Source organism: Pyxicephalus adspersus, chromosome 4 (assembly GCF_032062135.1).
Source record: "Pyxicephalus adspersus chromosome 4, UCB_Pads_2.0, whole genome shotgun sequence".
In the NCBI taxonomy this organism is placed as follows: Eukaryota; Metazoa; Chordata; class Amphibia; order Anura; family Pyxicephalidae; genus Pyxicephalus; species Pyxicephalus adspersus.
In genome coordinates, this window is record NC_092861.1 from 119,660,546 (window position 1) to 119,677,306 (window position 16,761).

General features: G+C 39.8%; 1 protein-coding gene across 1 annotated transcript in view; it reads right to left on the reverse strand.

Annotated features, from left to right (window-relative positions):
• LOC140329282 (two pore channel protein 2-like) overlaps positions 1-3,070 on the reverse strand; it is a 30,402-nt gene extending 27,332 nt beyond the window's left edge. The window contains exon 1 of the mRNA XM_072409462.1: positions 2,799-3,070. Within this exon, the coding sequence (XP_072265563.1) occupies positions 2,799-2,894 (96 nt within the window). The 5' untranslated portion in view covers positions 2,895-3,070. The remainder of the gene's footprint in view (positions 1-2,798) is intronic.
• Positions 3,071-16,761: the final 13,691 nt, after the last annotated feature.

The window sequence follows — 16,761 nt, forward strand, 5'->3', positions numbered from 1 at the left end:
CTCCTTCCTCCATCTTTTCTTTTCTTACCCTACTCTCTTTTCTTTTCTATTCTTCTTTTCTTTTTCTATGTTTCTTTAAATATACAAAATATAGTGGCCGATGTTTGCATAGATGAGAGACTTTAATGCCTTTCTGCGGCATATTGTTATGACAAACTGTTTATTTCATTTATTGTTTTTATCTTCTTTGTATTTTATGTTTTTGATGTCTTTCCTGTATGCTTACTTGGTTAAACTAGGCTGCTTGTTGCAGACTACAAATATTCTGACTGTACCTTGCTTCTATTGCTTGCCAAGTTACCTCCCTTGTCACCAATCACTCCCCCAGCATTCAGGGCTGTATGTACCACTTTGGCACTTTTAGGCTAGGACAGCAATATAGAATGGTAAGACCAAACCTTAAATGTATAAATTATAGTAACCTTTTCCTTATTTTAAATTTTTTTTTTAATCTCCTTTCTTCTACTTGTGGATATAACATGAATAAGTAACACCTGTAGTAACTCTTTTCTAGATGTCTTTACTATTCTCATTCAAATCCCTATTCCTTCAATGTTCAGGGACTGCTGTGCTGGTATTCTCTAATTCTTCATTTTAAATTAAGACTAAGGGGTGCTTTAGGAGTATCCAGGTGGAGGTTGTAAAATCCACAGGGTAAATGGAAAGAACCATATTATTTGGACAGATTCCTACTGCAACACATTTTGCTAGAGATGGAATTTGCTGTGCTTTGCATGAATTACAGAAATCCTGCAGTCAAGGAAGTACACTTTAGGATGTTTATTCCTTTAGGATGCCACAGATTGTTTGTCTCTAATAAAATAAACTTGAGTTTTACTTTGCCAACAAAGAAAACATCAGAGCTAAATGCCGGCTTCCATGCAGTCAAAAGGTCAATCAATATACACTGGGTTAAAAATGACACCACTGGCATTCTAAAATCTGTAAATGTTTACCAAATTCATTACAATTTAACAGTAAATCTGTTTCTCATTGAAATCCTCCAAAGGCTATGTGACCAATGTTTACATGCCGTCAGTGGGATTTATTACAGATGTATTAATCTACAATTATATTATATCAATGACAAAAGTTTCTTTGCAATCATTGTGCTCTGTGTTTGCCAGTATTAAACAGCAATGGGGGTCTTACCATGTTCCCTTTTAGTGGCAAACAAAACATATTAAGGATTTTTACACAATAATGCACATGTATTACTACACGTTAGATTGCACATTAGCATGCTTTGCATTAAGGCAGCTCATTAAAAATGAATGGGTGGCTGATGATTCCATGAGTCCCTGAATGTTGTGCTACAGTCATGTCGTTGCCACAATGCAGACAATGTGCCCTACAAAAACAAAAGCAGCTAGTCTATCCATAAATATTGGCGCAGAAGATTTACACAACTTAGAATCCAAAACTGAATCCAAATGGAAAATTGTGTGAACTTTGAGTAAAAGTTTTGTTGTTCTTGTGTGAACACATTTATTGAACCCTTAGGCATTGTACCCACATCAGATTCTCATCCGATAATCTGGCATGTGTACAGCACTCATCATTCATGGATTGGCCCTGGTAGACCCACAAATGACCGCAAATGAAGGGGAGAGAACGCAGCGGGTGATACTTACTCGTTCTCCCCCCTCCCCTTTACATAGAGCAGAATGGCGCTGTTTGCACGGTGCTCGTTCATTCATCATTCAAAGGATTTTGAAAGATCCTTTCCAACAACTAAAGTCTTACGTTGTGTAGCCTTTGATCTTCAGGTATATATACTGGGGAACAATTTAGGAGTAAAAGGTAATTAAAAAGTTGAAAACACAGAATCTGTGTATAATTTACTTAGAGAGTAGTTGCTGCTTTGATCAGACTTCCAGCAGAAGCAGCATATCTGTAAACAGTATGGGTATGAAAATACAAATTTCAAATGGGCAGACTAGATGAACAATTTTTTCTGTTACTTCTATACCTAGTGCTCCCAAGCCTTGCATTGTTTCTTCTCTTCCATTCACTGCTACTAACAGGTATGACTTTGACAATTCTTTTTGCTCACTCTATGTAGTTGCAATAAAAATAGAAAGTACTTTAGTTCACGTAAACAGGTATTGTCATTTTTCAAAGCAGAACTGAATGTTTTCACAGTACATGAGCTAGACACATGACTTTTAAAACCAACGATTGTAGAAATATTGTTATGTAATGTCCAAGGACATCAAAAGATTCTCAGCCGCAATGAGCGATCCATCCAGACAGATTCATTCTGGTGATTATTTTTCATCCGCTATAGTTTGTACAGATGGGAGCCACAAATGCACAGAATTTCAGCTCCCTGCACCCCCTACCATTTTGTCAGCTGGGACATTGGCAATTTCTAATGTTGTCTCACATAAAAGGGTTGATGTAGAGTGAGATTTCTGAGTTTAGGTACACTTTAGGTGGGCCCTGGTCATTAGACAATAATTGATTGCAAGTAAACCTATGCAGGGAAAGTGGCATAATGTGAAGCATGACATCTACATGTATTATAGCAGACTGCTGAGCTCTAGGACTAGTCTTATCCATGCAGGGTTTACATGTCCTTCTCATTTATCATTAATTGCTTTTATTAAAAGACAATAGTGTACATAGCTTGATTGCAGATCCCAAATTAGCTAAAAACCTTCCCAGAATTTAGTTGTATGGGTGATAATCATAGACAACTGTTAGACACATACTTTAAAAGAAATATTTCCCTAACTTCTAGTGTTATAAAAGTTACTAATACTTGAACACAGATTTAGGAAGCATAGCCTTACCTCATCGGGACCTTCCCCTTCCACTGTGCATCCGTCTGTTCCACTGTTTCCACTTTTCCCCAGGTCACTCCTAGTTTTTGCTTCTTTGTCAGGCATTATTAGACTGAATTAAAGCTTCTAGGAAAAGTAATGAAAGCTGATTAAATGTCTGCTTGCCCGATTGATGAGTGAGCAGCCTGTAGCGGAGCTCCCCTCCTCTCTGCACAGATCAGCGCTCAGCTAGCGCTCAGCTCATCCCTCCAGCAGGCTGAGCCCCGGAGCGCAGCGGAGGTCACGTGACGGAGAGGAAACAGCTCAGCAGGAATGAGGGGCAGCTCGGGTTTCACCTTCCGTAGGAGATGGATCGGAGGGAGATGGCTGCTCCACATATAATAAACATTCATCCAACACCCCAATGTGCTGCTTATTTCTCAAATACCTCCCGACATCTGGGTGACGTATTGGTCTGCTACACTCATTATACTACTTCTTCATGCACTGCTGGAATTAAACTCCATTAGTAAGCAAAATGCTTCTATTTCAGTTGTCTTACACAGGGTTTGTATAGTGATTGGGGAATGTTTGTATGTTCCCCAATAAATACTCTTTATTTTATTATAGTTGTGCCTGTTTGGCTTTGGTAAAAAAATTGTATTTATGTTCTAGTCTGTACTAAAGATCAATCTACTCCTCCACCCCCAACTGATCACCCATGTACCCCTGCAGCTTCTAATACCAATCAGTGCATCCCTATAGCCTCCATGCAACACCAACGTACCCCTTCTGTGGCCCCCACTGACATCCACTGTACTCCTTTATCCCACATTTTCTACCAATATACCCCTTTAACTACCACTGTCCTCCTGTGGCCCCCACTGTAACCCTCTATTCCCCATTGTCCACCAATGTACCCCTTTAATTTCCACTGTACTCCTGTGACCCCCACTGACCTCTTTACCCCTCTATCACCCATTGTCCACTGAGTGTACCCCTTTACCTTCCACTGTCCTCCTGTGGCCCCCACTGACCCCCACTTTACCCCTCTATCCAACATTGTTTATCAATGTACCCCTTTGACTTCCACTGACCTCCTGTGGCCTCCACTGTAACCCTCTATTCCCCATTGTCCACCAATATACCCCTTTAATTTCCACTGTACTCCTGTGACCCCCTCTGACCTCTTTACCCCTCTATCCCCCATTGTCCACTGAGTGTACCCCTTTACCTTCCACTGTCCTCCTGTGGCCCCCACTTTACCCCTCTATCCTGCATTATTTACCAATGTACCCCTTTCACTTCCACTGTCCTCCTGTGGCCTCCACTGTACCCCTCTATCCCCCATTGTCTACCAGTGTAACCCTTTAACTTCCACTGTCCTGCTGTGGCCCTCACTGACCTCCACTGTACCCCTCTATCCCGCATTGTCTACTAATGTACTCCTTTAACTTCCACTTTCTTGCTGTGGCCCTCACTGACCTCCACTGTATCCCTCTATCTCGTATTGTCTACCAATGTACCCCCTTCACTTCCACTGACCTTCAATTTACCCCTCTATCCTGAATTGCCCACCAATGCGCCCCTTTAACTTCCACTGTCCTCCTGTGGGCCCCACTGACCTCCACTTTAGCCCTCTATCCTGCATTGTCTAGCAATGTACTCCTTTACCTTCCACTGTCCTCCTGTGGCCCTCACTGGCCTGCACTTTACCCCTCTAACCCACATTGTCTACCAATGTACCACTTTAACTTCCACTGTCCTCCTGTGACCTCCTCTAAGCTCTTTACCCCTCTATCCCTCATTGTCCACTGAGTGTACACCTTTAACTTCCACTGTCCTCCTGTGGTCCCCACTGACTCCCACTTTACCCCTCTATCCTGCATTGTCTACCAATGAACCCCTTTAACTACCACTGTCGTCCTGTTGCCCCCACTGACCTCCACTTTACCCCTCTATCCCCCATTGTCCACCAATGTACTTCTTCAACCTCACAGATCACCAACCTGCCCCTCCAGTCTTCACTGTTCCCCTCCGTATCTGCCAGACATCTGCTGCACTCCTGTCTATGACACCTAATCATAGCTGAGCTTTGTGACTATATGATTTGGTGTGTGTGGTTGCTGGGGTGCTAATGGGTGTGACTTTCTTTGGACACCAAAATTAGCCCCTAAGAATAACATATATATATATATATATATATATATATATATATATATATATATAATTTGTTTTGTTTTTCACTGTAAATACTTACCTTTTCAACATGTTATCATTGTTACATCTGTTGCAACTTATAGTCAGATGAATTTTTGTCTACTAAGCAAGGCATACCCCTATGTTTTGTTATATCTAGGCATGCCTTTACTCTAATATGTGTTTTTAGACTTGTATCATTTGTTTGTGAACCACACCATTATTATTTTTGTACTTATTACACTGTGTTTATTTGAAAATATACACCTAAATGTTTTGCCAAAAAAATAAACGTCTTTCTCCTGTTTCTTTATATTCTGATCTACCATGGGGTTATCAGTAAGACCATAGTTGGGGGTCACCTCTCTCATTTACACACTAGAGTAAACTGTGCACTGCAATGCATTTCTTAACCATCTATAGCTGGTTTAAACTTACTAATATTTGATTTTAACAGAACAGAAAGCTGTAGAGTGCTATGAAAGTGTCTTAACTTTTTGGACAGTACACTCTAGAAATACCATACCTTTATAGGGTAAATAGTACATAATATATGAATAAAATTAGATGTATGTATGTGTGTATATAAATATATATATAAATATATTCCCAGGTATTGCCACATATATTTCCAGGGCTATAAGCAAAGCAAGGTCCCCATGCTGAAAACTAGGTGTGACTAATATGAATACAGAGGGGTGGCTTCTTACAAATCCACATGTTAAGATATTGCAAGTTTTCCATTTATTAGATGCCAGTACTAATAACAATAACAGTAATAACAATAACAGCTTCCAAATTAGTAAAATCTGGATTATCCTAAAACATAATTGCTGCCCCTTCATACATAATATAGATAAATTCACATTTATCAGTTTGGAAGTTCCTCTAGCGATGCTGGCCCAGCATCTAGGTCCACTTGGTGATGCCCAGCTGGCATTGGCGTCCCGTTGGCAATGCCTATTTGGCATCAAAAACAAAATAATCATACTGCCAGGGAGGTTAATAGCTTGTCAGGCTAAACTTACCCTATTTCTTCTTTTACAGCACCCCACCCATGTCACCCTGCAAATCTGATATTCCACCCCCCACCTCATTCCATCCCATAAATCTCCCCTCCCATCACTACAGTCATGCAGCAGGGAATTTGCCCTTCAATAACACTCAGAAAATATTGTAATGGCGCCATCTACTGGTATTTTCCCAAAAGTGTCTACAGGGATCAAAAAGAAGTACCAGTAGAACCTCCGTTATCCGGCACCCACAGGGAATGGCCTATTCTGGATAGGTGTAGTTTCTGGTTAACTGGGGTTTCTCAACTATTCAGCACTAGACTTAAATGGAAGACTTGTCCCTATTCACCTCTAGTGCTGAATAGCTGAGAAAAAGGAAACTCTGATGAAGCTTGAACCGTCATCAGGGTTACCCTTTTCTCAGGCAATCGCGGAGCTCTGCTCTGCTCTCCTGACAGCGCCGCTCTCCTGATTGCTCCTGCAGCCCTAGCGGAGCTGTGGTATTTGTTATTGGATGCAGAACACATGCTACAGCTCCGCTAGGACTGCAGGAGCAATCGAGAAAGCAGAGGTGTCGTTATCTGAATCCCAAATAACCAGAGTTTAGGGAGAGATCTGTTGGCATGCTATAACAAGTGGAAAATAAATAATTTAAAACAAATTAAATCAGCAATATGAACCATGTTTTATTCAAATGATCAGTATTACTTTTTTAGATCATATTATTAGCATTATTAGATTAATATTATGACAAAATAATGAATACAGTGTACAAATGGCAGTTCACCAATACACAGCTAGTAAACCAAAGCAGACAATCAGATCTAGGTTTTTCACTTGAGTCACTGCAATATTGTAGATGATTGTTTTTTTTCTTTTATCACTCTCATTTATGGAGCGGTATACCAGTGGCCACCCCAGCCTCCCCAGCCATTCTGCTGCTGGTCGTACTACAGTGCAGGCAAAAGAGCCTTCTGGGACTAAGAACATTCAAGTAAAAGTCTAAATGCTAAAATGAAGACACCTTGAACTCCTGTGCAAGAGAGCTGGGGGAATCCTGCCAACAACATTGCAAGATTCTTCTTGCTTTCACATGTGGTGGGTGATGGAAAACAAATACGAAAAGAAACAGTATTTTATTTGACTTCCCAGGTTAATTCATTATTGTATACATTTTATGAAATTATTTTTTATTTCTGTATTTTTCACATTTTTTGTTTTGCTGTTCTACAATTTTAGGATTTGTCTACCTTGTAAATGTTTTCACCATTTGATTTATAATGCATTAAGTATTTGAAACTAACTTTTCGTGCTGTTTTCACATTTTGGTTTCACTGCTATTACATTTTTTGTTGACTTCACTTTTTACGCTTATTTACACTAAAATAGGTATGCTGATTCTGAAAGTGCAGTTAGTTTTCTTCTATCACATCAGTTTTTTTCCTCACTGCTTATTTTAATGTGATTACTGTAGCGTGGATGTATATACAGTAGGCTATTCATTTACATTCAAGACAGTGTGGTCAGAGGTTGTGCGCTGCTCTACGTAGTAATAAGCAAAATTTATTTTTCTACTTACACACGTATTTCCTTTATTTCAGATCATGTCTGGCTCTGCTGTTTCTTGTCGTACATGCCTAAACAACCCTGATCCATTTTGTTATCTGTGGCAGTTTCACCATTCCCAGTCAAAGGGCAAACATCAGGGTTTACTGATGTGGATAAAGGGAACACGTGATAAGATGCTTTTTGGTATACCTATGGTTTGGCAAAAGCCAGGAGGAGATCATTTCCGTGACTGTTACTTTTGTATAGTGAAAACGTCAGGATATAACAAGAAAAATAAATGTAACATAGAGTATCCTAGTCTACCATCAGCTATACGCCCAGTGGCTCATTCAGATGGAATCCCAGTGCCGGTTTTTGTTACACTACCTTCTCTTGAAGAAGATGATTATGGTGATGAACAATGTAAAAACAATGATGAAGTGTTTGAAATTGAAGAGGACTTTGTTCCTAGGGGATTTAATCAGCATGAGTTGAGTGATTTGGGACTATCAAAGAAAGCTTCAGAACTCCTAGCATCAGGACTGTGTGAGAAAAACAGTCAGTCCCATTGGCCATTAAAGTTTATCTTTGTGAAGAATATGCAGACATAAGAGAGTCATTAAGTTGTTGCAATATCATCAACACAAATGGGTCATCTGTGTTGACCTTAATATGGTATGCTTCCTTCTTGGTCAGCAACGCAGATACACCCAGTATCCCTGTTATCTGTGCATGTGGGACAGCAGAGCTTGTGAGAGGCATTGGGTGGAAAGGAATTGGCCTTCAAGATCTGCCCTAAAACCAAGTGATCCAAACATTCTACATGAGCCACTTGTTGATAGAAAGAATAATATATCCTGCCTCTGTTCATGAAACTGGGTCTGATGAAGCAGTTCATTAAAGCTTTTCCAACTGAAGAAGACCGTTTCAAGTTCCTCATTTTGGTGTTTCCTAGCTTGTCTTTTGAAAAAAAAAAAAAAAGGTCAGTGTGTTTCATGGTCCACAGATCGGCAGCTCATGAAAGATGAAGATTTTATCAGGTCAATGTCAAAAGTCGAAAAGAATGCTTTATCATTCAAAGCCATTGACAAGGGCTTTCTTGGAAACACACAAGAAATAATTACACAGAAATTGGCCAGTACCTCTTGGAGAGCTACAAAATGCTTGGTTGCAATATGAGCATCAAGGTGCATTTTTTGCATAGCCATCTTTCTAACTTCCCAGAAAACCTTGCAATCTGTCATGAGCAAGGTGAACGATTCCACCAAGATTTGAAGGTCATGGAAGGACGGTATCAGGGTCGATGGGATGTACATATGATGGCTTACTATTGTTGGAGCATTTGGCGGGATTGTCCTAATGCTAAACACTCCAGAAAAAGCTATAAGCATACATTTTTACCCTAGCTGCTTACCCGGTTAATTTTCAAATATTTTACTGTAAAAAAAAAAGTAATAGAGTAACAATAAATCCCTTGTATGAACAAAAGAAATTTAAATAAACAGTAGATTCAAGTGATTTCATTATTTTTTCATTGTATGTAAAATTTGTATGTTTTTGACAAAAATGGAAGATACCCTGTATTGTAAAACCTGGATGTGATAGCAAAAAACTGGGGTCATTTCTGGATTCACCGCCCAAAAATTAACAAAAAATGAGTGTAAAATCTAACTCAACAGAAAATGTGTTCCCCAGTGTAATAATCTATATGAAAAGAAAAGTAAGAAGGGGCCTTCCGACACAGAGAAATTGCCATCCTAAAGCCAATAAGACCTAAAGGAGCAAGGGATTCCCTTGAAGGAAAGCAAGAAGTCCCTGCCAAGATCCTCGCAAAGACAGATGGTAGTATCCTGGCAAAACCCTTGCAAGATGAACTGGAAGAAGATCAGTTGCAAGAGAGGTGGGGGAACCCTACCAAGACCCGTACAAGTTGACCTAAACCATTTAAGGCAGTCCCTTGTAAGGGTCAAGAAAGAACCCTGCCAGGACCCTTGCAAGGAGATCTAGAAGAAGATCAGTTGCAAGGTGAGTGGGACGACCTTACCAAGACTCATACAAAGTGACTTAAGCCATATAAGACAGTCCCTTGTAAGGGAGGTGGAAGGATCCTACCATGATTCTTGCAAGATGATCTACAAAAAGATTAGTTGCAAGAGAGGTGGGAGGACCCTACCAAGCCCTTTTTTAAGGTGACCTAAACCATATAAGGCTGTCCCTTGTAAGGGAGATGGAAGAACCCTGCCTGGACCCTTGGAAGATAATCTAGAAAAAGATCAGGTGAAAGAGAGGTATCCACCAATCTTAATCTCGGGATTATATCCAACAGATTGAGTGCGCAGGGATTACCTGTATTAAAATTTGGAGTGAAAATATATAGAGGAATGGCAAATTTTAAAATCCATTTTGAATCTCCAGAATGTTAACAATTATAGTGCATTTTATAATGATGTTATCTCACAAAAACTCGAATGTTAACTCTATCCATAAAGACTTCCTGCTGTAAATTCAACTCTTGAACTGTTGTAAAAAAAATTATTTTTCCTTTCTTTGTATGTGACTTCACACTTTTCCCCAATTGTTGTAAAACCCTTTAAAAAAAAACAATTAAATGTTTTAAATACAGATGAAAGAGAAGTAGGACAACCCTACTAAGACTCTACCAGATAGATCACATGCAAGGGTGGTGGGGAGACCCTTGCGAAATTACCTAAACAATATAAGGTAGTCCCTTGTAAGGGAGGTGAAAGAATCCTGTCAGGAGCCTTGCATGGTAATCTCGAAGCAGATTAATTTCAAACGAATGGGACGACCTACAAAGTGACCCAAACCATATAAGAATGTTGAGGTGGAGAAACTCTGCCAGGACCCTTGCATTATGATCTAGAAAATTAGTGACAAGGGAGGTGGGAGAACCGTATCAAAACCCTTGCAGAATGAGCTACACCTTTTAAAACAAGTCATTTGTAAGGGAGGTGGAAGAACCTTGCCAGGACCCTTGCAAGATGATCTAGAAGATCAGTTGCAAGGGAAGTGGGAGGACCATACCAAGACCCTTGCAAGGTCACCTAAACAATTTAGGTAGGTAAGGAAGTCATTAGTAGATCATTGGAGAAGCGAAGAGATCGGCTAGGGAAGTATTTTTCCATCAGGTCAGAAAGGTAAGTGGGATACAAACTGTGGAGGGATTTGAAGGCAAACACAGGATCTTGAATTTGATTCTAAGGTGAAATGGAAGCCAATGAAGAGAAATACAAAAAGAGGCAGCAGAAGAGGGCTGGTGGGAAGGATGGAAAAATATGGATCGCTCTATGAGTCCTGTGTGCGTGTCATCCTTGCGCAAGACAGACTGCAACAAGAGAGCTGAGCTACTGTAGCCATCTGGTGATATGTCTGAAAAAGGGGGAAATCCTAGACCACCACCTATTTTCAGGGCAAGCATTGTTGTACATGGGAGTTGGCTATGCTAATTTCCGCACATGAATGCCATGACCTTAGATTTGAGGATATCAAGATCCCATTTTGGAATCATTATGGGTAAGCTATGGAAGAAGTATAATACTCAATGAAGCACATTCACTTTCTCTGAAGCTATCTTACCAAATTAAGACGGGAGGATACCCATCTAGCTAAATCTACATAGATTTTACATAGAGTGGTGGATTGTAATTCTCTCCATAAAAAGAATCGTAACTAGGCGTAACTTGCATACCCAGGTATTGGAAGAAGGAGGCCATTTAAAATAAAGTTTTGTTTTAGCAGGGTCAACACTTTTGAAGGGAGATAACTGTTCATAGCAGTTTATTGATTCGCTGTCAACCCCAACAAAGAGTTAGAGGTATTTAAAAGTTTAAACAAATTTTGTAGAGATCTCAGAGGGTGAGATACATACAGTAGCAAATTCTTCGCGAATAAGGCACATTTGTGTTCTGTCGGGCCATATTGTATACCACTTGTGTTGGAATGCTGTAAATTGCCAAGGCTATGGGTTCGATTGTAAAAAGGAGGGGAGGAGTGGGCAACCCTGCTGCGGATGGATATGTGTTTGATAGATATCCCCCCAGCGAGACTTCAGCTTTAGGGGGGTATCGCATAATGTGGTCAGCAACTGTAAGAAAGCTAGATCAAAACCCATACAATTAAGCACAAGTACAGGTAATCCAATGACTGGCTTACAAAGGCCTTTTGAGGATCAATAGAAAATAAAATAGCATTTTTGTCAGGGACTTAGTCTCAGTTGGAGGTTTATGCAGAAATAAAGTCAATGGATCATCTGGTTTGACAGTCCGAATGAATGTAGATTTCCTAAAAAGTGTTAAACTGGAGAGTTAATATTTTAGGTATAATCTTAAAATTACAGTTGATTAATGAAATGGGGCAATAGTTTGCCAGTGAGGAACTATCTTTACCTAGTTTGGGAGTGGGGCCCCATCCCTGAGTGAATTGAAATAAATACCCAAGTGAGGGGCTAACTTATGCAATAATTCTTTAGTTAGAAAAGCTATCTGGGCCTGGAGAACTGTTAGATTTCAGGAATTGAAGGGCTTCTTCCACTGTGAAAGCTTTATCTAATATCTTTATTTGTTTGAGTTTTACCCTAGGTAGTGAGATCGAGCGGAAAAAATCATATGCGAAAATGGTTGGGTGGAAGCCTATAATATTAAGAGGTTCTATAGGACTGGTACTTTTTTTTTTCCCCCCTTTACAGCAGGCTACGTCACTCAATCTTGCACCTGCGCAGGACGGGATCAAGTGATGTAGCCAGAACAAGGAAGAAGACAAACCAAGGTGTCAGTGCCCACCGCTTTCTCTGGGATGAAGGAGGATTCCAGGACGATGTGGGCTTAAAGATATGTGTGATTTTTTTTAAATTTTCAATTTAGTTCCACTTTAACTGTATTGCAGAATGGAAGAAGTGGAGCTTGTGCACTACATACTCAATTATGTAAAAGGTTCATATCAAGCATAAGTTGTTCCCCATCAGAGAAATTTGTATAACAAAAAGGATTGTCCCTTGTATTGAAACTCTGAGTAGGGGGGAAAGGCCCAACAGTACTTGATCTCTTTGGCTGTAAGAAACTGTAGCAAAGGCTTGAGCGATCTTTGAACTGTTATTGGACAAAGGTCTGAGAAGATTTGGAAGGAAATACCTTCTATAGTTGGCTCAGAATGTTTTCTTTCCCCATTGAACCCCGCCTCCTTAGTCAAATAATAATGTGGTTTGAAAATGTCTGGGAGGTCCAGGCCCTGTGCAGCCTTTCCACTTCCAGATGAATATCCTGACAGTCCTGTAAAAGAGTGGGCATAAAACGCTAAGTGGTCTTTGCCAGGTCTGTCCTCATAAAAACCTTGTAAATCCTCTGGTGTGTGACGGTAGTGCTGCTTGCCTTGATAAGTAACTGATAAACAAAATTGAAATCCCCATCGATAAGGAAGACCTCTCTTTTTAAGGTCTATAATACAGGACAAGGTGCTCTCCAGTGCTTTAAACTGATGGGGGACAGATTTTGGAACAGATATTTGGGAACATCATTAACCCCCCCCCCCACCATTATTGCTGAGTGTGACTTGTGGTGGTAATGTTGAGTCACACTTGAAGTCGCCAAAAGCATAAAAAAAAACACTTGCCTTCTTCCTTTGGCACCCCCGGCGTTTTGCTTGTCCCAGCACATTCTTGGGGCTTGTCTTCTTCATTTGATATTCAGCCGGCAACTGCAGCGACGTTTCCCGGTGACAGGCGCACCAAACAATACAAAATAGCTGTATTGAGTCAATACAAAGAAATCCATATATTATTTATATATATATATATATATATATATTATACGTGCTACTGTACAGTTATTTTACAGGTTTTAGTATTTTTATGCACCCTTGTTTTAACAGATTTTTTTTCAAAGTTTATTAAATTTAATAAATATTGGACATACAGGTTTGCAATCAAAAATCTGGCAACCTCCTGACCCGAGAAGTGCCAGATTTTCAAAAATTCCGGATTTTGAAAAGTTATACTTGCCTCCACACACAGGCCAGCCTTCCCCTTGCAGCACCCTGGACATCTGGCACAGCTCCAGGGAGCAGGCAGCAGGGACGTCTCAACGTGTATTTAGTTTAGCAAGGAAGCTAACAGCTGTTTCTGCAGTACAGCGCTATCAAAACATTAGTGGCCAAACAGTGTACTGCAGTCCCTGTATTGAAAATATGATAAGAATTTCATGCCGGCAAAGTGAGGTGACCGGATTATCGATGGATTTTCGTTTGTCAACCTGTATTTCGGCGAGTTATGCCTAAGAATTGTAGGCCTACAATGAAAATTAATTTCCATGCAAAAAAAAAAAGGAACGCTTTTTGGGTGAAAATATTGATAGAATTAGAACCCTAGGGGTTGGTTAAGAATGTAGCTTGGTTTTATCAAGATGGGTGCTAAATTTCCTCTTTTAAATTAGGACTGTACAACTTGCAATTGACACTCTTTGCAGCATGTTGCCTTTCATGCAGAATGCACAATGTATGCGTACAATGTCTATTGGGACGGCCAGATCTCTTTTCAGCAACTTTTTTTTAGCCAAAGCCAGTTGTTCAGTAAGCACAGATAAATTCCTCTTTTTTCATTATTTTTCTTCCACCCCTATTATTCAACTCTTCTTGGTGTTGATTCATAACCAAAAGGTGGTTGATGATTACAAGCAATAGACTCCGCCCTCAAGATGTCCAAATCTCTTTTCTTGCCTGCTCCAAAAATTTCCTCCATGTGGCTAGTGATTGAAAATCAGTAGCCACAACAAGCAAATCTAAATGAGTGACGGCGATAAAAAGCAGAGGGGTTTTGTGACATACCTTCCAGCTGTAGGATATAATCTGTGCTGTAGGATATAATCTGTGCTGGCTCCCTTCTGCCTAGCCATTTTGGCTTCTGCAAGCTATGGCGTGTCTACACATTGTGACCGGAAAAGCTCCGATATGAGGGAGGTCTGGGCAGGAGTCTCTGGGGCTTTGCTGCAGGTAATCTCTAAGTGTTCTCGCTCATAGGAGTGCTTGTGGAGGCTCTATTCGCAGATTAGTCCAGCGAAGCTGTGTCCTCAAGCATCTGTCTTGTGCACGTGCCTAGCCACGACCCCGTATCCTTAGTAATTAGTAGGAGTTCAGGGCCTGATAGGCTGACTCACAGATTTTAAAAAATATTCCAAGATACTCATCTTTTATGCTCCCAGTTTTTGATGTGACAACCTCCACAATGGGGATACCAACCCAATCTCTAAAAGGCCATATTACTGTGTTACCCAAACCTGGTAGAAATGCCACTCTATGTAATAATTATAGACCTATTTTCCTAACCAATCTGGATATCAGGATATACACTAAATTTATAGCCAATACGCTTAAGTGTCTTGTACCCAATTTAATAAATCTAGATCAATTTTACACTTTTGGGCACTTTGAAGACTGTGTCTCTTATCAATTGGACGAAAACATTCTGTCCCCCACGTCTTTTTTTGGTCGATGGCAAAAAGACATTCAATCGAGTCAATTTTGTCACAAGAAACATTGTTCCAAATAGGATTAGGCCTGGGTATATTTCATAAAATACGAGCCATAATTATACATGGGTCCATATATAATGTATAAAAGAAGAAAAAGAATGGGGTTCAAGGCTCAGGGATTGTATAAAAATATATATACGTGTATTTGTTACATCGTATTAAAGAAAAACATTTACATAACACAATCAGGTATTTTACCTTGGTCCTATTAACACTTCACAGGACCTAGGTATTATATACTAGACACAGTACTTCTATGTCATCAAACAAACAATTGTGTGAAGAACCACAAAAGTACCGACCGACTATTTATCATCACGCATGTTTGTGTCTTTTATGATCTTCCATGGATCGTAAATTACGTACAAAGATATCCCTGAGGAAGCCTAACGGTGGCGAAACGTGTCGGATTTTTGCATAAACTCTATACGGTTGGGACTTTTGCGGTTCCTCTTACAATTATTTATTTGATGACATGGAAGTACTGTGTCTAGTATATAATACCTAGGTCCTGTGAAGTGTTAACAGGGTAAAATACCTGATTGCATTATGTAAATGTTTGTTCTTTGATACTATGTAACAAATACACGTATATATTATTTCATACAATCCCTGAGCCGCGAACCGCATTCTTTTTCTTTTATACATTACATATGATTGCTTAATGAGGTGGCTCAACATATAAAGTTATTAGTGAATAGTGGGGAACACCCTAAATTAACCTCCATATTTATACATAGGTCCACATGCAAAAGTGCATACAAGTGGACTCCTGTCTGATTCCTTTAGGATTAAAAATGGAACCAGACAGGGATGTCCTTTATACCCAGTTTTGTATATCCTGATGTTAGAACATAACTCAATACAAATTATATATTTTTGCAGATGATATTCCATTATATATCAGATCCCACTCTATTTCTGTCCCTGTAGTTATAAAAGAATTTGATTGTTTAAAGTTGATTATTATATTTCCATGTCTTCGACTCTTGTGTCTATTCTGTAGTACCTATGAATTCATATCCTTTCCAATTTGTAAGAAATGGATGAAATAATAAATAATTCTCTACTTTCCAGCATCAGAGTCCAGTCTTCCATTCTATAGTGGTTTACAGATCTCTTGGATGAGACATAGAAATACTATCAAAATGCCATATCATATTTTCTGACCATGTTCCCAGGGATTTTGAGACCTCAGTCCTTGGTATGGCTGGTTTAAAAGCCATGCAAGCAGTAGTGTAAGATCTATATGTCTTATCGAGTACATCTCGAAAGGAGACTGCATTTTCCAATGGTAAAGTTGTGTGCCTTGCCAGCCTCATTAGGACAGCATCAAATGAAGGAGCATTTTCTAAATCACTTATTTCTCCTTTCTAAAAGGAGTAAAGCTTGGCAGTGTGGTTATTTAGGAACGCTTTCCTCTCTATTTTATTCCACTCTTTGGTGATCAAGATCTTTGGAATTTCTTTCTCTTTAGGGGAACCAAGTCATGGCATGAGACCACAGGCATGAGACCATACCCCATTGCCGGAGAGTTGTATTTAACAGCTATAAGGCTGCCCCAAGTAACCAGCAGCAGGGCTCCCATCCTAAGACGTCATTGGAGTCATGCAAGGGGACATCGCTTTTCAGCGCTCAGTCAGAGCGTTACTCCAATGAGGTGGGCACCTGAGATTAAGAGGAGGAAAAAGAAGG